This window comes from Lichenostomus cassidix, chromosome 11 (genome assembly GCF_008360975.1).
Source record: "Lichenostomus cassidix isolate B80296 chromosome 11, HeHo_3.0, whole genome shotgun sequence".
Lineage (NCBI taxonomy): Eukaryota > Metazoa > Chordata > Aves > Passeriformes > Meliphagidae > Lichenostomus > Lichenostomus cassidix.
In genome coordinates, this window is record NC_139492.1 from 10531927 (window position 1) to 10556881 (window position 24955).

The 24955-nt window shown below is 38.3% G+C and overlaps 1 protein-coding gene across 7 annotated transcripts in view; it reads right to left on the reverse strand.

Moving 5' to 3' along the window:
* Positions 1-24955, reverse strand: part of FTO (FTO alpha-ketoglutarate dependent dioxygenase) — a 230151-nt gene that overhangs the window by 26269 nt on the left and 178927 nt on the right. The window contains exon 9 of one of the 7 annotated variants that reach the window (XM_085071853.1): positions 22606-22748. The exons of the other annotated variants lie outside the window; for them this stretch is intronic. Coding sequence (XP_084927979.1) covers positions 22679-22748 — 70 coding nt within the window. The 3' untranslated portion in view covers positions 22606-22678. Of the gene's footprint in view, positions 1-22605; positions 22749-24955 lie in introns of those variants that run through there. 7 annotated transcript variants of the gene reach the window in all.

The following is a 24955-nucleotide window of genomic DNA, read 5'->3' on the forward strand; positions in this document are numbered from 1 at the left end:
TCTATAAACTCTTAAACATGGTGCCTTCTATAAAAAAATGAGAAAGGAGTACAACAAAGAGAGTCACAGCTGTAAGCTAGAATATGCACATAACCCCTAGAAAAAGAACTGCACGTCACAGGGCAGGAAAAATTATTTTCTCATGTTATCACTGACTTGATTGTGTGTTTAGCCCTGACACCAGGCAGCTTGTGAGAATAATCCTTCTGTGTACCTTTGCAAGGCAATCCACAGAGTGCAGGTTATTTTAAGGATATGATCCACATTCCATCAGACTGATTCCATCAGTCACTGAATTTTGTAACTTTAAAATAAAAATGTGAATATTGCTTCGTGATTGTCTAATTCATCACTTTTTCAAAGACTACCAAATGATTCCTCAGAGACACAGTTCTTTAAGACTACCTTTTTACAGTAATATAAAAGTAAAAATAAAACAACCTGAGGTCTTCAGCTTTAAAGACAACATAATGAGATCAGTGATTCTGCCCACAAAAAAAATTAACTTATAGCTGATTAATGAAAGTAACCTTAAATATTAAGCATCCTGCCAAGAACAGGATACTATAACAAATGGGTAGGAAATAACAGGCACCTTTCAAGATGCTAGGGCAGAGCGGCCTAGAAATTTGAGCAGGCTACTGCCTTCAAATTTGATCCCAGCAACTTGGAATGACCAAGTAAGTCATATCTTTTATAATGCCCTTCAAAAATTTCCTCCTTCCACGTATTCTATAATGATGTAGATAACCACTTCAAATAACTGTTGATGAAAAAATTGTTACTATATAATAAAAATTTCTCATGTTGTTTTAGGGAAAGAACAGAAATAATGATAAAAAAATCTTCTCAGTCCTATGAACCCCAAAGGTCCTCTCATAATTTGCTCCATTTTACGTCAGCAGTACATTTTGTATATTGCTGTAATTCATATTAAGTACCTCCCACTCAATTATTATTGCTCCCTGTTCTCTTTGTCTGGCATAAAATCAAGGTCCAGAAAGATGAGCTTCACATTAAGAATACTCAAAGGTGCATGTGCAGAAGGGGGTTAATGCCAATCAAGATTAACCATACACTATAATTTCAAGACATGATAATAATATTGATTAGAGCAAAAATTCAGCAGATCAATTGCAGTTCAGATTACTATCTTCTAGGAAGACAGCAACATGTAGATTTTCCACAGTAAACAGCTGAACAGACAAGCTTGCCAGACCACTTGTACCTGTACACTGAGACAGCTGGTCATGATGCTTTTAAGGAGCTGATATTCCTTTTTTCCTTCACAAATAGTGAAAGCACAATTGCAGAAATATTTTTTGATGGAAAACGCAAAATTAATATAAAATCCAGACATTTAAGATCTTGTCAACCTCAATAAACTGTTAACAATCCCACAATGTTTTGCATACTCTGTCATGCACTCACTGTCAGACATGGGTCTCAACAGAACTGTTGATTCTCTTACACACAGGCTGCATAAGCAGGCCTGGAATGTTTAGCAATCTGTGGAATGAAACATATGCAATATAGACATAAGTGTATACATAGAACTATTCATGACTTCTATAGGAAGATAGAAGCTCTAGTTGCTATCTGAAATCTGTAAAACCATCCATCACAACAGAAACTACTAAGAGGTTGTAGGTGATTAGAAATGGATTTTCCTGAAATAAAATTAAATCATTTCAATATGGCCAGGTGAGGACAGTAATTTCACTTGTCTCAAGGAATGCACAATGTGTTATTCTACAAATCAGCTGGCTTCACCAGTGGCTGTCAGAAGAATTCAAGACTTTGATATTGTCAGAGGGATTGTATTCAGCTCTCAAAATTGCTCATGTGTGGCTTTGTATTTGATAGTTGAAGAAGAAACCAGGCAACCATACATTGCTTTTAATGTGCTTTCTTTAAACCTAATGCTGAACACACAAATCTGATACAGCTTGTAATACTATGACATGCTGACAATGAGCTTTTCCCATCAATCTTATATTAGCTCCAGTGCTTAATTTCCTGTATAAATGTATACTGTGCATTCACTACATGCTCAATCCGATGAAAATTAGTGACTTAGTTGCGTTTCACCTCTAAAGAACCTAAACAAAACACTAAACAACTGAACGTTTTGTGCTTGTGACCAAATGCAGGATTTATCTGACAGACACCTACAACCAACCACTGCAGGAAAAAGAAGGTCATCCCAGGTTGAATGGACATCTAGAAAGGCAAACCAAAAATTACTCTGACAGCTCGGGGCTCAGAGCATAGAGGTTAATGGTTTGCATTCCACTTGCATGTGAAAAAACCAACCAAGCACCATAGAGGTTCATGCAAGGAAATGTTGGAGCTAGGCTCTTCAGAGCAAGACAAGGGGTAACATTTCAAAATTGGAACAAGAGAAATTCTAACCAGATATTAGAAAAATCTTTCTTCCCATGAAGACAGCCTGTACAGGCTGCCCAAAGATGTTGCACAGTCTCCATTCTTGAAGGTTTTCAAGCTCTGACTGGTTAAAGCCCTGAGCAATCTGATCTGATCTCACTGATAATAATGCTTTAAGCAAGAGGTTGGACTAGACAGCTCCCAAAATCCCTTTCAATTTCACTTATTCTATAAACCTGTGAAGTTTTTGATCTCTTTTCACTAAAGATACTTTAAATGCAGATTGTCTCTCTTCAGAGATGTAATCTGCTTCCACAATAATAGACAATTGAAATGTTCTTATGTTGAAGGTAAAAATGTTGACTTACTTCCAGCTTCCCAAAGTAGGATAGGCAAAAAAGGAAAAAAACCCCAACCTTTATTGACATAAACCAACACAGAGTGGATTAAGATTTCCCAAGTATTAACATTATAATTAGGGAACAAGAGGTTTTGTTCCAATTTTGGGTTTCTCACAACATCCTGCCTTAACAGGATTGCTTAGAATTTGCAACTACTTTAAGCACAAATTGCTCTTCCAAAGAGATGTTGACTTTTGTGGTCTATTAAACAAGCAATACAAAATTGTACAGTGACGCAAACGCTTCAGGCTAAGCTGTACATAAAACAGCTCCTTTTCCCTAGGGACTCTGTAGAAGTATAGACAAGATTAAACTCCAGTGTTTTAGCAATAAGTGGTCAGGAAACAAAAGCAATTCATACAAGTTTGCTCATTGTTTCATTTCCAGGTGAGAAGTTGTTTGCTTACCTACAGAGAGATGGAGTAATTGCCAGGGGAAAAACAGAAACAGTCCAGTCTTTTGGGACGCATGAAAATCAACATGCAATTATACACCTTTGGATCCTTCTTCCAAAGCATCTCCCATTTACAAAAGGTTGCTGGGATAGCCCTGGCCAAAGATTCTGAAAAATCTACACTTCTGTCTGCAGGAGAAAAGAGACAGAATCACATGAGTGCACCAGCAATCACAGCAAGGATCATTTTAGCCTGCTACAGCCTCCAAGAAATCCTAGTGGACATATATTTGGGCTCAGATGGAGGGAAATGAAGGGAGGTTAGAAAGAAATCTTCACAACACAGTGAAATTCCACTGAGGCTTTTATTTACTTTTAGATTGTGCTGTTGTGCACTTTGTTCCTCATTGGTGTGGAAAGACCTACCAAACTCTCTGCTGGAAGGGCAAGTTCACCAATACTATAAACAAATACAAGCAAGTAACAAGAACCTACCCAGAGCAGTGAAAAGTCTGTCTTATCTGCAGAAAAGTTCTCTATGCCATGTTTTGGCAAACATGCTAGATACAAGGAGAGTCACAGTTTGCATTTGAACTGTACAGGTTCTATAGGAAATCAAAGAATGGGTGAAATGAATTATTTATTTTAGGATAGTTCTATTCTGTAGTATTCCATGCGAAAATTAACCTGGAAATTACTAATATACGACAGCAATGGAGGGCTTAGAATAGGATGATGTTCCAAGTTCTTAGACATGCTTTTCCCAATTATGTTTACTACCAGTGGTCCCCATCTGTTGAGAAACCTGTCTTGTATGTGTAGAGTGAATATAGTTAACAAGAAAGACTATCGAAGTTTTTTTCAAACACACATCTGCCAGTTTGCAATGCCTCATATTAATGTATACAGCCTTTATTTTGCTGTTTTCATTCAGACAAGACACCCATTCATTGTGATACAGTGTTCAGTATTATATAGGACACATGCTCAGAATTAATTTATCTTAAACAGTAAACAGTAATTTTGGGGAGAAATCCAGCAAGATTAATCCTATACATTTGCTTTCCCCAAAATGCTGGATTACCTTTGTGTTTTAATGTAGACCTTACTTCAAAGTGTTCTTTTCTTTCTATTCAGATTTCAAAGTACTCCAGTCACTTCTGCCAGTTTCAGAAATTACAAGTGTCATTTCTTCTAAAATACACTATTTTAATTGATGTTACATAAAGATACATGAGTTCAGATTTCTATTATATGAATTTAGTAAGTTCACTCTCTAGTAAAGACCAAGATGTTATGTTTTGTGAAATACCTTTGTATACTCACAGTCAACAAAGCTGCAAACTGGTAAAGACATTATACACCAAAATTTCAACTTTAAAAACAAGTCCTTTTCACTGGAAGCTCATGCTCAGTTTGACAATTCCTGAAATATTATTTGGAGGTTATAATTGTTCAGTTGATCTCTACCTGTGTTTCAGTAATCAAAACAGTAGCACTGAGTTTTGACAACTGCAATACAATATTGAACATGTGTGTTGAAGTTAACTCTTGTAGGATTCAAAAGGGGAAAAAAGTACTTTCTTTTTAAGTCTTTGACAATTAAAAGTTTTTCTACAGAACAAAAATAACTCTGCTTATAATGTAACTTCCATGTTCCAGCTTCTATTTCTCCCAGCTCAAAGCACTTTATAACATTGGTCCAAATAGTTCATGCTTTATGCTTGGAAGCACTTTCATTAACTATTTATGTAGGTACAGAAAGCAAGATTTGGTCCATGATAAATAATAAATCTTCAATAGATTTAGCTGGAATCTTTTCAATGAAACATGTTTTTCCCAGAAAATCCTAATTTCTTGAAATCATAAAAGTTGATGGAAGGGGTTGATTTCAATTTATTAAATGTTTCTAGGATATTTTGGAAAGACATTTTCAATTGTAAAAAAATCTCATTTTAACATATTCAAAACAAGTAATTTACATTTAGCTAAATATATCCAAAAGATCTCTCAAAAGTCATACATATTTTTGGAGCACAAAATACTTTCACTAACCTGTGCTAAAGTGTCTTCTGAATTGAAGGTTACAGTAAATTTTTAAGAATTTGACTTTTTGTCCTTACAGAAACTGTTTCAAATGCTGACATTTTCCCAGGACTTACAACTGTCCTTTATATCATTATTCATTGCTACTATTTACATTTTCCTGCAGAGATAGAAATTAAATACTTAATTACATGAACATAAACTAATAAAGCCTAATTCACAACCCGAAGGTGTGATCCCATTTCCCTAGGCATCCCTGAGCTAGTCAGGATACCTCTAACAGTTTATCTAACAGTGCCCAGTGTAAGGTGTGCCTCTCTGATGTGGCAAAGTAAAGCAGGCCCTAAACATGATGATGAACACGGTGTAGCTGTGCTTCACCAAAACCTCCTGCAGCTCATTTAAAGGCCACCAAGGGTACAAGAATCTAAGGTGAATTTACTGCAATTTACAAACAGAGGGTCTGATCAGACCCCCTCACGGGATGAAATAAAAAAGGACACACAGAGCTTCTCTCCCATCATTTCAGTTATTGGTAAGAACTGGACAGAACCCATTCTGGCTGAGCTTTCTCTAATCACAGTAAGTGCTCAGAACCTAAGAAAAGGAGCAGACTGCAGCTAAGCAAAAAATCCAAGCCAAACGTGGCACAGAAAGAATATCATACAGATGCCAAGACCGTGCAGTTGAGAAAGGCCTATCAAAGGAAGAAACAAGTCCCATCCTGTCCCATGTCCCCAGGCTGCTGCCTTAGTCCTTCAGCCTCCTGAATATTAGGCAAATATTTGTGCTCCTACTGATTCCGCACCACATACAAAATTCAGTTTTAGATCTGCTCTGAGACAAAGTCTCCTAGGATATCACCAGCCATCTAAGAGATTACCAGGATCTCCCACAACAGAAACCCCAAAGTGATGCAGCCATTTGGGTTAAGTAAACAGAAAAAAATAATGATTCTGGACCAGAAGGGAAACAAATACAATTCCTGTAACAAGGTAGTCCTTTCTATCCCGTCTGGCACAATTCCAGAACCTGCCTAGCAAATTCTCATATATGATACATATTACATATCTAAATCATAAATATTACAGTTATTTATGATAGCAAACAGAAGAGCATATTATTTGCACCTAAATGGATTTTGAAAAAAAAGGAAGAGAAAAGGCTCTATGACATTTTCTCATAGATGGCTTAAAGAACAAGAACTTAAAGAACTTGTACTTTGCAATTTAATTTTAGCATTTATGCAGTCACAAATAACCCGAGGCACTAAAAATTACCATGCTAAAGTATAAAAAAGGCTGAGTCAGGACCTACAGCTGCCATCAAAGTCCCTGAAAAGTAATCAGAACAGAGTCATCTGTCTGCTGGATGTTGTTTTGGTGCTAGCTCATTTAACAGGGTGTAGGGAACCCAACAAAATCAGTGACTCTGCCAAGCTAAAGTTGAGGGTTTGGCTTAAATTAATAAAGCATGCCAGCAGATATATAAACTTAACCAAACACAAAAGTCTCAATTGAGCTAGAATTTTAAAACAGCTCAAGTGGAGCAGTTTTCATTTTATATAAAAAAGGGAGGAAAAATAGTGATTTTGTCATGGTGGGAGTTTCTAAGCCCCTCCTTCACAATGGCTGCAAAGAACCCCCTGGCATTTGCTAGGAGACCACCCACAGTACCTTTAGTATATTGGAAATGTCAAGAGTGAGCTGCATGTGAAAATAAAGAATATATGCCCCATTTCCTATGGAACACCTCAATATGGCATGCATAATGTCTTAAAATTTTCCACTGAAATACTGGCTGTTACCCTGGTCCAATCTGGATTGTCACTCAAATGTCAGGACAGAAAGAGTAAATGCTGGGCTGGAGTTTTTTTACCTTGCTTTAGACTTACCAATAATTTTACTGTCAGTCACAGCCTTTTTCTTGCCACTAATGGTATCCCCTAAAAATCTGAGAGGTGGCATGAGCAATTCTGAGAGCAGCACTCAGCCCACTTCAGGGTGGGCAAGCAGTCAAGAACATTACACTTGTGTGACCTTGTGGCAGCTGGTCCACACAGGTCAGAGTTGTTGGATTTCCACTTCCAACACAGCAACTCATTTCTGGAATTGTAAAATAAGGAACTACATGCCACACTGCTATCACAATGGTATAAGGAAAGGGCTCTTCAAAAAAAAAAAAAAAAAAAGAAGAAGAAGCCAAAGGGCTGACAAGACAAACAAGAGCACATGTGGCTACACAAATGTAGCCAGACAGTGCAATTCTTGAGCAGTCAGAATATTGCTACTGAATCATTTTTCTGAGAAAAATCTTCAGAGAGGCAGTGGTGAGACACTTTTATCACATATACACATATATTAATAGTAGATTACACAGAACACTCCACAAGGTGAAGCTGCAAGGCACAAATATGATACCATATTATAAAAAATCCTGGCTTACATTATTTTCCAGTACAGAAAAAAACAAACTACAAACCCATGAAAACGAGATATGCAGGTCATCTGTGTTAATTTGCTGCTCGGACTCAAACCTCTAGATTTTAACATAGAAATGCAAAGCACAACGTTCCAACATTCCCTGGTAAGCAGCTGCTTTATGAATAACTGGAAGAAAACCTTTATGCTTGGTCACACCACCAGCAGGAGACAACTGGCTTTTCTCATGTAATACAGGGAACTGCAGCCAGTACTTCATTAAAACACAAGACACTTTGGCAGACATGGACACTGAACATTGCTTACTGTTCACATCTGTGGGTAAATGACAGCCGGCTGAAACTGTTGCCTTCCACTAAAGAGCAAGTACATGATCCAGTGCAGTTAATCAATAAGATAATGGAATGAATCAATACCAAAGATTTTTTGGAGGTCTTAATTAAACAAACACTTGCAGATACAAATGATGTCTTCAATCTATTGATGGTGCTAGGGTGAGGGGTTAAACACGAACAAAACCATCAACTTTATTTTACCAGCATCTACTTCTCTAAACTACCACATAGCATTATGGTCTCTGCACTGGCCCATCACTGCACCTCTATTCATTTTTATCATCACATTACATAGGAAAAAGTAGCACATAAGAAAGAAAAAGAAACAAACTAAAAAAAAAAACCATTGAACAATTCAGGATGTGATGACAAAGTAGATAATTCACTGCTATTTCGTCCCTTTGAAAGGTGTGACTACCTAGCCAGAAGTCCTAAAAATGCCACTTCCCAGCTGAGAGGTGTACAATTAGAATAAATAAAGAATACCTAAATTGAGAGACCCATTAATGCAGGAGATCTCCATGGGCCCCCTGCACAAACATGATAAGTCGATATTTTTGATTCTCCCAATAGTTCTGTGCCAGGCACTGTTTTAAAGAGACATCAATCTATGATGTCAGCATTTATCTAATGAACCTTCAAAAATCAATGTCAAGATGGCCTGCTACATGTATGCACCCAATTTGTCTGTTCCCCAAGGGATACTAGGTAAAACAAAAACATTGTGTAGTGTTCTGCTATAAGGGAATCGTGCGGGGGATTCTTTTTAACAGATTTCTTGGACAAAATCAACCACAAATGAAGCAAATATTGCATCTGAGAACCATTTATTGATAAGGAAGGGTATGTGTCCCTGTTGGAGAGGAACAGAAAATTAAGCAGAGAGGGAGAAAGAGAGAGACCAAGAGAGAAAAAGAAAGACAGGGACAGAACCACCAGAATCCCAGGGTGCACTGCTGGCTTCTGACCAGGAGGTAGAGTACACACTGTGAGCTGTGGCACCACAATTTCTTCCCTGCCTAGGCCAGTGAAGGGGCATGTGCTCAAGTTCCCACTGCATTTCTCCAAACTTGGTTTCACACACATTTTCTCCACCATCCTTCCCTAATTTGTCCATGCAGAGACGGTGCCTTAGTTTATTCTGTGTTTCTTTCTGAAAACCTTGTGACCAAATTGACTATTCCTGTTCCACCCTGGCTGGAAGGGGGAGGGAATCCTGGGTGACATACTTCCACTAAATGAGATGGTAGAGATTAGAAAGAGGGAGCAGCAGCACTATTGGGGTGCTGATGGGATCAGCAGGGAATACCACTTTGAGCCTTCGTGTTCTTAGAGATGAGTGCTCTATGACTCCGTAAACCCAAACCCAAAAAAACAGGACAGCTTATAAGTCTGTCTGAGATCACCATCAAATTAGGGGGTGCCCATGACAAAAATGCACAGTTACGCAGGTGGGAAATAGTGTAATTGAAATGCCTTTTAAAGCGACAGTGCCCCTGAAATGGTAGACCCCACAGCAGTCTGGAAACTAGAACCTAAGACACAGGGAAGCTGGTGCTGGAGTCACAGTGCTCAACCCCAAAAACAGTTAATTAGTAAAGTAATGAAACAAAAACCCTAGATTCTCGAGCACTGAAAGATGCAGGAACAACAAGGCTGGGGCGCAGCTGTGACGGCCTCCGCAGACCCTTTCCAGCGCCACTGTGCCTGGAGCTCCAGGCTCTTTACATCCCTCAAGCCTAACCCTGGCGCCTACCGGCAGCTTGGCACTGGCCCAGAGGTGCCCAGCCCTGTGGCGGGTCCAGGTCAGAAAGGTGTGGGAGCAGCAAGGTTGGGGCCTTGCCGTAACCATCTCAGCAGGCCCTTTGCAGCCCCACTGTGCCTGCAGCTCCAGGCCCTTTAGATTTCTCAACGCTAACTAACCCCCGGCATAACCCTAACCCTAGTTAATTACCTCAGACTACTACCTGGGTTCTCCGGCACTGAACGCTGTAGGAGCAGCAATGTTGGGCCTGCCTCCGTTGTCCTCGGTGGGCCTTTTCCAGCCCCAGTGTTCCCGGTGGTGTAGGCCCTTCAGATCTCTTCCCGTTAACTCTAATGCATGGTTGTCAGTGGGGTTTTTGGCTGAGATCGAAGAGGATGTGCAGTGAATCAGCTGGCTGCTGTAGACAGTTGCAGTTAGGTTTGTGGAGCAGCAAAGCAAGTTAGACAGGAGGGGTGTGGGGAGGGATAGCAGCCATGGAGGCAGCAGGGTGTACTGCAGTGAGACAATGCAGGCAGGGCAGGGACAGGAACAAAAAAGGGATGAACAAGTGGATAAGCGAACCAGAAGTACATTGGGACCCAGTTATGACGTATTTAGTTGCTTTTTAAATGCTATGGCTCCTCCTATAGTCCAGTTGCTTGAGGATTACCACTGACTGCTTGGGGAAATATTCCCCTAGCACCAGGTGTGTCCCTGCCTCTCAGGGGAGTCAGCTGCAGCCCAGGGGTGGAAATTTTCTCTTCTCTGATTTGCTGTCAGGAGAAATCTCCTCAGAGATGGCATTTCCCTCCATTTTCTGAAGGGGTGCATGCTTAGAGACTGTCTTATCAGCGGTCTTCACCCCTCCCTACACGTTCCAGCTGATCTCTACATGTGCCACCTGTTGGGACTCTCAGCACGCGGTGTACAGCTCCTCTGGTAACTTTCTATCTGCTGTCAAAAAATGGATCCTTAGCCCACAGTTCGAGAAATAAAACTGGACAATGTTGAGGCATAAATGAAAATGAAATTGCTTCCTCACACATTTTAAGAGCAGTGAAAACTGCTTGTGACCACCCTACCCGGTCTTGACAATGGTAATGTAAGGAGAGAAACTTGACCTGGCTGTAGACACCAAGAATAGGTTTCTAAAGACAACAGTATTCCAAATTCCTGCTATATTATATACATTAAAAAAATAGGTATTCCAGAGAGAAAAGGAAATTACGTAGCTTAAGGCCCTCTAAAATTGCCTTTGTCAGCCTTGCATTACAAGGACAACCAGGTGATTGTTTTTGTAATTCTACAAACAGGATTCTTAAGGATATAACAAGATTGACTTAGCTATTATTATAATTCTCATCCTTGTTGCTAGCAGTACACTCCTTGGAAGAGTTCTTGTTTACACCTGAGAGCCAGGGTGTCCAAGCCCGTGCACAGCTATTATCCAGGAGACCCATTTAGCTCTTCTGAAGCAGTTCTTTTAGCTATTTTCTTGTTAGTGTTTAGACTCAACTTATGCTCACTATCCTGTCCATAAAATTCCCTGAAACTGTTATTTTGACACTGTATCAGACAGAAAGTAGAAGTCTAAGATAGCTTCTCCCTCTCTCCTGTTTGAATAATGAACTGGTCTCTCTAGTTGCTCCGAGGTAGGGCTGCCTCCAGCATGTAACTGGAGGTGACAGGTACTCTCTAGCAGATGGGCTGTCTTGTAATCTTTTCTTTATTCACAGCAACTCTGTCTCTTCCTTCTGTTCAGAGTATTTACTCTTGTTGGTAGCATGTAAACAGTTAGCTATGCCTTAGACAGTTCAAAGATGTGCTATGTGGGTGAATTAGTTGTTGCAGGATGCCTGTCTGCCTTCATACACACACTTCTTTCAAACACTGCCATTTTCAGATTTCTGCCCAATTAACTGACGATGACGGAGCCCAGTCCTGAGCTCCTTGCCCAAAGGAAACCTCCCTTGAATTTAGAAAAAGCTCTCAGGAAGCAAAAAGCTGAGAATCACTCCGAAGATGCCATAATTTCTCCACCCTAAAACGCTGCGTTCCAAATATTTAGTACGCTTGCAAAATATTTACATTCTTATCTAAATACAAAGCATGTAATTTAATTCCTTTCATAACATTTGTGTTTCTCAACAAGTTGGAATGAATTCAGTTTTTTTTACATATAAAAATTACACAGAATTTTTTCTTAAATACATGTATTCTAAGCAACTAGGGCAGCACTGACAAACGGGACAGCTTCTGCAAACTACTGATGTCTCATGACATGTTCACTAATATTTCATAATAGCTTTTTTCCTTCCCTGTCTGCTGCAGAAGAATTGCTGATTTGTCTTTACTCACAGATAACACAGTGGGGCCAAGATTTCTATTTGGTGTAATCACATGAGGACTGCATTTGATTGCTGATATCCTGGCAAATGGGTTTTGTATTTTAATATCAACAACATTCAACTCATCTTTTAGGAAAACTAATTCCCTGTGTAATGGAATTTCCCTCCACATAAACAGACACTCTTGCATGCTAGTGAAACGCTGCTTTTAAAATTTTTCTTAATGCAAGTGAAATTTTCAAATCTACCCAAACACTTTGGGCACAAACCCCCATAAACCTTCCTAGGGATTCTGTTTTTAACTGTATTTAATGAACCACACTTCTTTTATTAAAATGCAACTCAGTTTTCAAAAACAAGTATGGAAATTAATTAAAAAAGTTATTATCCAGTTCTTCAAAGAGTTGTTATATAGATACCTAAAGTTATACCTGCATGGGAACACAGCACTTGCTGTGCAAATGCATCACCAGTTAAATGAGTTATAAATCAGAAGCCATCTCATACATTAGGGGCACAAGAGAAGAAGGTTTCCTATACTTTACAACACCTACTTTTACTCTGAATTTTTAGAAGGTTATATCAAGTTTCCAAATTTTATCTAAACTCGTAATTCTGGTCTACTGTTGTTGGCTTATAAACAAATAAAGATGTAATAGAAAGAAGTTAACAGACATGTTATGCATGTTTTACTCGTTAACTTTCTTAGGTGATAATATAAGCTTCTACTTCATCCTTGGGTATTTCCTAGTGAAATTATTTTTATTTATATTTGGGGTTTTCATTCCCTGGAGGATGCAACTAAAGGCCTGTGCCTCCATGGCACTTCAGCAGGTCAACTTACTAATAAAGACTTCTGTGGAAAGACTGAGTGGGACTTGAGCATAATTCAAATGAAATCTCACATTCTTTAAAGAAACTCTCGCAGAAGGCATGTTGCATTCTGTATCCATCCAAGGTAATTGCTGAAGGTAAGATTTGCCCAAAAGTCCTCATTTTACAAATGGTATGACATGCAGGCAACAAAATAACTCACTCTTAAATGTCTTTGTGAACCTATGCCTGAGCAATGACACATTTGTACAAAAATAGATCAGCATTAACAGTGCATAATCTCTAGTATTATTCTAAAATATTCATTAATAGCTCAGAATTCTTTAGGAAGCAGGAAGATACTCCTTTACGATCTATCGAGAACTGACAGGTCTCCATCTTTCTTGAAAGATCTTTGAAAAGCAAATCAAGACTTAAAGCATTATGGCATTGGAATTTTAATATGTGTGAACTACTTTTTTTGTTGAAAAGGCTGAACTGAAGCTGTAGCCAGACTCAGCATGTGTGCCATGGTCTCCAGAAGCATGTTATAAATGCAATCTAAAATCAATAGCAAGAAACAATTACAGCATCTGAATACCATTTGGGTGAAATAAGCTGATGCTGGTGAAACAACCAGCAAATGCATGTCAATACCTGCAACAAAGCATTCCACAGCATTTGCACAAGGAGGGGTTGAGTAAATATCAATAAAGCAACTCCTACTACAAACAGGAAAAATGATAAAATCAATATTATAAAATAAAGTTAGCACACAGATGAACACTCTGATGTAGACAGTGCTGTGTTAGAAGTGTTGCTGAGTTCCTGGATCTCTGTAGAGGAACAGACAATAGCTGCATTTGTCCACTGCTCTGATTAATCAAGAAATCAAAGTATACAACAAATAGTATGCAAACGTTGGACCACAGACATTCATATGAAAATGTATTTATGTCCTACAGCAGCAGGAATCACATATATACTGCACCTGCTAGTCCTGTGCACTGTCAAGAATCCATCTAACTAGCCCACAACATGCCAGCTCTGTCTGCTTAATGGGAAGACCCTGAAGGGCTTCACACTTGTCCATAGAAAAGGCTTGATTAAGAAAAAATAACCCATTATTGCAAAAAATTTATATAAAGCATCAAATCTCAGTAAATTCTTTAAAGACCCAGCAACTAAAAGGGTAAAACTGTGAGTGACAGCCCATCTGCAAGATGCTGTCTGTAGCTCTGACCTGCATTTAAAACAGGGCTGCTTAGCCTTTAGAGCACCTAAAGTTGGCTCTGTTGTTTGCATTTCATAGAAACTACTTTTGAAAGTAAACAAGAACCTTTAGTGAATTATTTAGCATACAAATAAACCGGCAAAGAAGCCTAAGTAGGCCAATATGAACTAACTGGATTGAAATATTCATCTGTAAATAACTTTTCAATCTGCTGCTTTCACATACAAATACTACATGGAACATTAGACACAACTAGCTTCTAGGGATATTTAGGCTCACTGGAGAGCAATTTTTATGTCTACTGGCATCTGTGGGTAGTGATATGGACTGACTGTTAATATAACCAACATAAAATTTATGTGAACACTCACTGCAATAGCAACACACTGTCAGACAGCTGGTGGTTGATGCGTAGCACATGCGGATTTTATATGCAGTGTGTAAACTAACCTTTGCAAAAAAGATTTAGCAGGTTTATTAGTTTAGGAAATCACTATAATTAAGGATAATTCATAATGGCCGCTTATCCATTCTATAGCAATAGCTGCTTTAATTTAGACTCTGTTTCTTTGAGCCATAAATAAGTGTGCTGATATCTTCTGCACAGATGTGGCATTCAACTTGTTCAAGCTGGTTGAGTTCTGCTTGTATTTTAATCCAAAGAAACAGTAGATAAGCCCATAAAAGGGACTTTGCTTGAAATAAATTTAAAAAATGCAGCTTGATAGTTAAGAAACTCTGCTAGTAGCTCCTTTTAGGTAGGAGAGGCTAGAACTCAAAAATTTTCCACAAAAAAAGGAGCAAACTACATGGTCAGAGATCTGACCTGAGATAGAATACCAGATTTGCATAATTAATCACTGGAAAAAGAGAAATGTCTGTGACCTACGTATATTATTTACAATCTATTCAGTTTGTAATGGAGCGTTTGACCTCTGTGAGTCCTTCTCGTAACACTGACTTTCCTGCTTTTGTGCACAACTCCAGCCTTCTCTGCAGCGGAACACGCATGGTGTCTCCTTACTTCAATTCCTATTAAACATTCCTGCAAAACAATTCCTTACGTCCATATTGCTTATTTAGTGGACAGCACTTTTCCTGACTTGTCAGCCACCCCATGTCCTACTGGGTTGGAAACACTGTGGGTCTCTCTGGCCAAACCCCCACAAATCCAGCTTTCCTTCCACTCCCTGCCCTTGGACATGGGCATTCTATGTTATTTCACAGGTAACTAATCAGGAACTATTACCACAAAGGCCTATAGTACCCAAGATATCAAAGGCACTAATATTACCAAAAAAATAATAAATCTGCTACACTTGTCACTTGTGACCTCATTGGTAGCTTCTGTAGACAATGACTGTAGATGCACCCAACTACAAAAATATGGTTTGAGGTGCCTTTCATAAAATGCTTTTTTAGATGGTTGATAAAGCAGCTTGAAGTATCAAGTGATTGCAAAGTTTAGAAACAAATACAATCCAGATTCTCCTGATTCCAACTTAAGCTTCTCCCCTTCTGGAAGAACCCTAGATTAGCAAGGACATTAAAAAATTTGGATACTGAACTTTGCAGCAGGTGACTAAGCACAATGGCTCAAGGCATTATTTCCTTGTGTACAGAGGCAAAAAATCTTGCCTTGTAAGTCTCCTGCCACAAAATTACTAACACTTTGCCTTTCCAGGGAGGGTGCAACCTACATTTTTTTTTCAGTTAGATTTTATAGTAACCTTGAAAGTGACATTAAATTACATAAATTCACATAGTGCCATGGCAGTCAGTGGAACATAGTAAACATTCCCTAGCTGGGATCAAGTCAGTCAAAGATGAGATGATTTTCCTGGATTGTACCAGCCAAATTTACTCTGTGCCTGAAGAATGTGTATCAGCCAAAGCACTGGATCTATGAGTTTAGTATGGATCTTTGCTAAAAAGAAGATACACCTTGTTTTAAACAAGAAAATTCAAAAGTAGAAGTAGTCTGCTTGCAATCACCAAGAAAATACACAATAATCACAATTAACAAAGGAAGCTGTAGCAATCACCATACATACTGAATTTCAGGTTATCTAAGCCCATCATTTTCAATCTCTTGATGACAAGTAACCACACCATTCTACTCACTTCCAGTCCAGTCTGAATAGGTATTCATTGTGAGATTCAGACTTCAGTATTAAAAAGATCTTGGCTAAGCAGTATATTTCCAATCCATTGAATTATTACATTCAGTTTTTTTCATGAGCGTATGGAATACAGTATAATAAAAGTCTTCCAATACCCTTAGCAAATCCATGAGGTAGTAAAGCACAACTACTGCTTTAACACCATTCAAAACACAAACACTGCAGTAATTATGTACCTTCTGGGTAGAGGCATTACAAAAAGAGAAGGCAAATGTGAAACAAACATTTTTTTAAGGCATTCCTAAGCAGTGACAGGAAACAAGCTTATTTTCCTTACCCAAATCAGAGCCAAGACTAGAATGGAAATGGCAGAGATGAGCTCCAAAGTTAGAAGTTTTGCTGTCACTGCAGCAAGACACCTTTTGGCAGTATCCTTTTGCTCTCTGGGTTCTTACTAATATGTTTTGAATGAGATAAAAGCTGCTGCATTAGCATTCAGTTCAACCAACAAGAGCAATCGACTATAGAACGGAATTGCTTTGCCAATGGCATATTGCACATAAGCTGAGTGAAACCGCAAATCTCCGTGCCAGAGGAAATTTTGAAATTTCCATTGCTTTTTTATATATTGCATTATTTTATCAAATAATGGACAAATAATTCCAAATTGCAAAACTCACTTGGATTCGTAGAATTGTGCTGAAACACTTGGTTTTTAGTCAGCAGAACACTGGGCTGTTTTCTTTGTGGTGATGTTCAGCTTGATGGTAGTTGTGGCAGGTGAGCCTGATGTTCACATTCACACTGTGGTTGAAATCCCTTGTGGGATGAGTTGACATCTCCCATAATTTATTCAGCAGTCATTTAACTCCTACAGGCCATTACACAGCTTTATCTTATAAACTCCAAAATACATCAAAGAGATAGTATTTTTGCCAAGAAGGTGAACAAACAGAACAAAACAGGAGTTTGATCTACTCTTCTAGAAGGTGGTTTCAAGTGCCACAAAATTAATTTTTTTTTAATAATCAGAAACCTAAACTTTAGATCAAACTCATACAAAATTAAATAGATACTGCTTTAATAAAACAGAGACATTTTTCATAGGAAGTTTTAGCTTTGTAAAAATTGCACTTTTTGGTGAAGTATTTTACTTTAATTTTGATTAGCTCAAACAATTGTAACTCAGCAAAAATGTGGTAAAATGGGAAGTTAGATGCTGCTGTGCTAATTCTTAATGCAAAATTTCAGAGTACTTGCTGCAACTTTATTAAATAATTCCTGTACTTGAATAAGACATGAATTTAGATTTGTTTTAAAAAGGCTTTACTGTTCAAGATTGCAATGGAAACACAAACCCTACCTGCTCAAAAACAGAAGCTGAAAACACATTCAAAATGGTCTTAAAGATGCTGAAAATGTCTATCTGGAGGTCAGGCCAGGTCTGAACAGGGGGGATGACACCATCTCACCAAGAGCTGTGATATAAACTAACGTCTGTTTAACCCAAATTTATAAATTACTTTCTCTCCTGAGACATTTCTTACAGTAAAACTGTTCTCTAGGTACTCCAAATTGCTCTAACAGCTTGAAGAAAATCAGAAAAAAGTCTTACACTAGTGACTACCCTAAAGTGGCTACACATGATTCTTTACAAAGGCAAATCTTGTTATAGTCTTGGACATAAAGGAAGCACATAAAGAAAATGAACCACTCGCACAGGCTGGCAGTGCAACAAGAGAAGACCTGTAAGCAATGGAAGGCTTGTCTGAACAGATACTCTACCATAAGGGATAGGCAAAAGGAAAGAAAAGAACAAAACTAACAGAAATGGACAAAACAGTGCAGGAATGTAAGGAAGATCCAGTGGGGTACAAATACCTTTACTTAAAGGCATTCTGTGATGAGGAGCACAAAACAGTGCAGGGAGCAAGGAAGAAAACAGGTTTTCAAATCTTTATATTAGGGTTTGCTATTTGTGGTTTATTAGGTTTATTTTATTTTTGCTTTGAATAAAATATAACAATGGAGAAGCCAGCTAGGTATTTGCTAAATAGTTTGAAAGTGCTGATAATGATGACCAGTGTATCCTACTGCACAAAAGCTCGTTATGTGACTTGTCCTTACTGGGACTGATTCTTGAGCTAGCCCAAACTTATTCTTCAGGATCTCCAGAGGAGAGCATTATCAAAAGGACAAAATTCTCATGACAGAGTAGCTCAAGGAAAGGGTGACTGGAGGGAAGTCAGGGCAGATCATATGGGGAGGAGGCCAAATGCACCATGTCCCACCTTGCACGGACACTATGCCAAAGAGGCAAAGAATAAAAACCAAACTGACAGTGGATGAAATAAATAGTTCAATGGAATGTGCATGTGATGTGTGGAAGTGCTCAGCAAGGAGATTGGGATTGGCACTCAGGGCTGTGTATCAACCCCATCACACCCTGCTGGGCTCCAGCTCGGCACCAACAGGAGCAGGACTAGCTCAGAGCTCTGCAGACGCTGCTCAAAAGCTGTCAGTACGGAAAGGAACTGAGGCCACAACAAGAAACTTGCAGATTGGAAGAAAAAAGAAAAACACATGGAAAAAAATAATCCTGAGCATGTGGGATGTAAGGAAATGTATGGTTGACAGCTTTTTTTAGTCCCTTTTCCAGGGATCAAAATTACTTCAGAGACTGCCTACAAAGCAAAGTTCCTTAAAAGTGAAAGCCAGTGGCCAGACTGAGAACGAAAGGAGAAAAGTAGAGATTATAAAGCAAACTAAGTAGAAACTCAAGCACATCATGTCTTTGCTTGTAACTCACTTTTTTTCCCTGAGAAATAAACTTCAAATTATCAAACATGAACAAGGAGATAGAAGTCACAAAAGTGTGACTGAATTCAACAGTGGTCTTCAAGGTTAGATTACATGCCTTTGTCTTAAACAAACAAAACAACCAACCAAAAAGCAATAAAATGACCATTAGGTTTCTATAATTTTTTTTTTAAACTGCAAATCACTATTCTTTCTTTATAAAAAGAAATTATTTGCAGTAGGAATTAACACAGTTTTGAACATAACAAACAGCAAATGGTTTGGCACTGATTTTTAGCATCTATGGTTGACTGCAACAGCTTAAGAACAGTATTTTTAAAAGCAGAATGTATTTGTTAAGTCACAAGTTTCTTCATTGGATTTGCAGATGGGGACCTCTATTGGTATAAAATAATTACTAAAAAAAAATTGACACCTGGAAACACACCCACTGGCTCCCACAAAAATCGCATTGGCCAAATTCTCATTTTCACTACATCAACATTAACATACACCCATTTCAATTAAACTTGCAGGATTGAGCCCAATCAAACACAATTAATACAATAATTTGGTCCAATCATGAAAGACATCAAGTATTCTTTAAATAAAAAAAGCTACAAAGTACAAATCTATTTTGAAGTTAACCTCATACTTATGCCTGGGGGCTCTCCTGTGCATGTGCCTTGTGTGTATTTTTACTACAACCTCCGTGTAACCACACAGTGTTCTGGCTTTGGACTGACATATCTCTGTGTTGGGCAGGATTTTCAATCCTTCATGACTATCTATTTGTCACTGCAGGTGAGTGGTAGCACTCAGGCTGATCCCCAGCCACTTTCACAGTTACTTATCTGTCTTTATGGATTCTTCCTGTGTGTCAAGTTGGTGCATAACAGCATTACTGTCAGGGTGACAAAATTGTCCCCAGAGTGTCACAAATGATTCCCCGGCCTTATGGCTGCAAGCAGGTAGTAACACATCGACACTGCCTTCCTCAGCTCATCTTTCTCCAGCCCTGCCACCCACCCATTATTCTGGACACACATTCCCCTCTACGGATGTAAACCTCAGCTGAGAATTAAGACAGCTCTAATTTTGGTACTTTAAAATAACCACAAAAAACCAAAAACCAAAAAACAAAAAAACAGAACAGAGTTTGTTTTCGGGGGGAAATATTTTTCTCTAAAAATCTGCTCATTTGCCTTATTAAATAGTAGACTTTTGTGGGAAGAATACACTGCAGAATTCCTTTTTTCTAAATACGGAAACCATGCTTACAAATTAAAAATAGTGGCTAAAAATCTGCGCACACCGATTTCTGCTGAATTCTATATGCCATCCATGCTCTTAGTTTTTTCGTGTTTTTCTATCAATTAAAGCCTGGTTTTTTTCTTATAATTCTGTTGCATTTTTTACTTAATTGTATTCTGCACACAGTAACATCTTTTTTAAAGTAACATTTTCTCCAGTTCAACACTGGGTTTTTATCTGTGATAAATTTAAAATCTCATTTGACAAGTGCTGGTTTAAAAACTTCTTCACCCCTCATAATGTAAAACCATTCAAGGAGAAAAAAAAAAATCCATCACGTTAAAACAATTTATATGTTATTTGAAGAAGGCTGAGAATCTCGATAAATACAGAGGAAAAAAAATGCTTCAGCAGCAAAGCTTGTTCAATAATCTAAAACTACTTCATGGTCACGTAGTACAATCTAAGATTTCTGTGATTCTTACAGGAACCACGTTTTATGCAAATAGGTTTTGCTTTAAGTCCACTGTATTCAATTCTTCAAAACACCCTCAGTGTAACTGTTTCCAGACACTGACAGTGGACAGGACTCTGTGAAGAGCAGTCCCTGTGCTCTCATCCCTTCATCACCTTGCTATGTCAGCTCATCTCTCTGTGCCTCAGTTTCCCCAGCTGTGAACTGACAATCGTTACACCCAATTTTCTTACAAAAATGCCAAACAAACTGCAGAGTAGCAAAACTAGCCAACATTAAAAGTACGCTGAGATGAAACAAAAGCCTTTTGTTTGGAAGATGAACCTTTAGAGAACCACACAGGGCTTGTGTGTGTGTGTGAAATGCATGGTCAGGCACTGCTGCCTTGAGAAATGCAGCTGGACAAAGGGTGCTGACCCTCACTGCCACTGGCACGACTGAGGACAGGAGAGCTCCAGCAAACACGTGTTTGGCTGTCCGTGCACATCCTCCCCACCCCTCGGACCATTTGTCCTTCACCTGACAAACACTCATTGTCTGAGATCTCACATAGGTTCAATATGATTTCTGACACTGGAAAAACAAAGCTAAAAGCAATTTAGAAATACCTGCCCATGAAGTCAAAAGGCAAAATATCTAAAGCTTCTCCTGGAATCTCTGACCTCAGAGGCTGACATGGTTTGATGGGAAATTTAATGTAATAGTCTGAGAAAGCCAAAAGGCCTATTGTCAGCAATGAAGTCTGAAAGTTAGCAGAATTAATATAACTGTACAATGGAAGTGCCCTCGAGGGACAAGGCTGCAAAACCAGGGCAGAGGGAAAAATGACTTTTGAAGTCATTTCACTATGACATTCTGTCATCACTGCTAAACGGAAATAAAAAATCATCTGAATCACCACATGGTTCGGTGTGTGTCCCCTCCTTATCTAATATAAAGTAATAACACTGACGTCCTGTGCCACACCTAAGCTGGGAAGGGGATCTGCAGGGACTTTGGGAGCTCCATTTTGAATTGCTAAATGCAATACGAATAAATGCAAGTGGGAGTCTGTTTAGCAGAGAATGATGTCTGGTCTGTAGCCCATCAAAGCCCAATAAATCTCAATGCTTCAACAAGAGATGAAAATGGTTATCTCATCATTTCAGTGCCAGGGTGAAATTTTCTCTGAGCCAGAGTATTTTTACAGATGATTTATGTCTGGGAAGGGTAGTTGTTTAACAAAATGGCAGATAATGATAAATAGAAAGCAAATAGAAACAGCAGCAAGGGAGTGGTTCTTAGTTGCAGCAGCAGAATAAACAATATACTTACATAAAGTATATGTCACATATAAGTGCCATTATTCTAAATCCTATGAGTTATATGTTACTTGGAACATCACATAAAAGAGCTGGTAATATGATTTACAGGATAGGAAATTTAACATGTATGCAAGGCAAATAAGTATCAAAATTCTTCTTTCTGTTACATCTCTGTTAATCCCACTTCCCTGAAATTACTCGGGATTTGCAATTGTATAATAAACAAGAAGCGTCTATGTGTTCACTGGGTTTAATACATTATTATATTAAAAGAAGAGGTATCAGAAGATGGGCTAATTTTGATGTCATTAAAAATTTATTTTTAACCACAACACTTATATTGTCTGTGGGCTAAAATACAAACACCTCAACAGGAGAAGGAACGGCTGATACAGACACTATCTGGACATGTTTTTAATAAAGTCATCTGAAAACAAAACTTTTTTTTCCCTTAAGATCTGGGTTTGGATGACACGATAAAACAAATATTCATGGAGTTAATGATGAGAAGAAAATGTAGCAAAAAGCAAACAAAGCTGCCTGTTTGAGTTTTTTGAATTACAGATACTGCAAACAATGTCAAATTGGAGATGGAGATTTGAGGTCAGGGCGCTCGGTTTCAGTTTCTTTTTCTGCATTTTTCCTGTGGCTGTACACAAAGGAAAAAAAAAAATCTAATTACAGTTTTAAATGCCCAAAATGCCATGTCCACCAAAAGCCCGATGCTCATTAGTACTAGTAATTAACTTTACAACTGTCAACACAAACACCACACAGGCTGACAGATAGATAGTAGCTCTGAGGGTGCTAATAAATCCGGAAATAACAACTTGACACGCAGATGCACAAAAGGATGCAGGTGATAAAGAAATGTTGACATCAAATCTAATTATCTTGGAAACGGCCAAGTACTGCACAATCCCCAGTAATGCACTGTTATTGCTGGTGATGAGCCCCACTGGAACGGCTCTTAACCACAGCCTACAACGGAGCTTTTACAGCCCCTTGTCATATCTAGTGAGGACAATATCAAAAAGGAAATTATGAGTGTCATGACCCCTCCAAGTCAAAAATCTAGTGATGAATATAGGCTCAGCAAGGCATAGCAGATTACCCCCTTACGAGTTTTAAAGCCAGGATGATATATGACATTTTTATCAGGCACTTTCTCAGGAATGTCACCAAGAGGGAAAATAAAGGCCCTGAAAAGAGACGACTAGGTGAATTATGCAACTGTAATTGCCGATCATAACCTGATATGAGCTGAAATTGCTCTGTTTTCATATTGAGATAGCATAAAATTGTCGGGAAATGCAATGGCTCCTTAATGTGGCCTAGATGAGTCTAATATTCTGATCATTTTTCACTCAGCTGCTAGGTAAATAGTGCTTCTTTAACACAACCACCGTGGCCCAGGGCAATCTGGGGGCCCAATTTTACACTTGAATTGAGAAAATATGTGTAAACTACAATTTTTCATATTTTCTGCATACATAAGAAGATGAAACATCTTTATCATGTGTATTGTCTGGCTGAGCTTATACAAAATATTAGTTTATCTCTCCTACTTTGGTTTATTCCATAAGCAAAACACATAGATCTAAAGGACAGGCAATATTCTATATACAAAATAGGTCCATCTTTTATGCAGTCTCGTATGAAGAATTCTACCATTTTGTTTTTGAAAAGCTGGCAATTAGCAAGTGTAGATTTTGCAAAATAAATTATTCTAAAATGCTCACACTTTTCTGCAAATTGGTGTAAAAAAAAAAAAGGAAAACAAAAGGCCACAGAAATATTTATCTATACAACCTATTACTTTAAACAATAACCTCTAGGAGAAAAGGAAGGTGAAGGGCATTTCTTTATTACCATGCTATAAGATAAATTTATTTTATCATAAATCTGCTATATTAAGTGGTTCATAAAACAGATTTGCTTAAAAAACAGCCTGAGTTAAAACAAAAAAACCTCAAATCAACCACAAAACCCAGTGAAACAAAAAGCATGCTACTACCCATTCTCAGATAATAATCAGCAATAATACCTGGGGCAGAAAGGTCATAAACCATACTTCCAAGACAGGAATAATTCATTGTACTACTATGTGTTTAAGAATTAGTTTGATAGAGTCACTATCTAGACTGTGAGATATTGTCTATCAATCTGACCTTCTAAAAATGAGCCCACAGACTCCCACTTAGATCAAAACCTCTGCTTTTATGATAAGCAGTGTCTTTCTTACGATGAATTTTAGGACCAGGCTTATGATGAGTGCAGCATCATTTGCAAAATATGGAAGTGAAGCAATACAAACTCTTAATTAGGTCTTTCTAAATTTCTAGACGTATTTTTCCTCCAAAAGAACCGAAAAAAGCAACCCCATTTTGCTCGTTTGCTTAAGAGTCAGTTCAGAAATAAAGAAGTACAAAGGAAGCTAAAAGACTGAAATTTCTTTGTTTGCATTTATGTTATCTGTTCCTAGCTCCTATATATCCACCTAAACTAGGTACTCCAACACTAATTGCAAAGCAGCACTGACTAGCAGCAACACCCAGCACTTGGAAAAATCCCGTGTGATGCTGGTGACTGCAGATAAGAGCTCCTTAACAAACTTGGGTATATCTGCATCAACTTACTTCCTACTCCCTTCTACATTTTATGCTTCCTAAAGGCTGATATTTTGTGCTAAATATCGTAGCAAAGTGATACCTCACTTTACAGAGAGGCTTCAAGCACAGATGATTTCCAAAGCTTCAGGGTGTGGGATATACGGAACTGAAAATAACACTGAACACTGTGATACTTCAGTAATCACACAAGTCTTTGTAAAATATTTGACTGGAAACCAGAAGA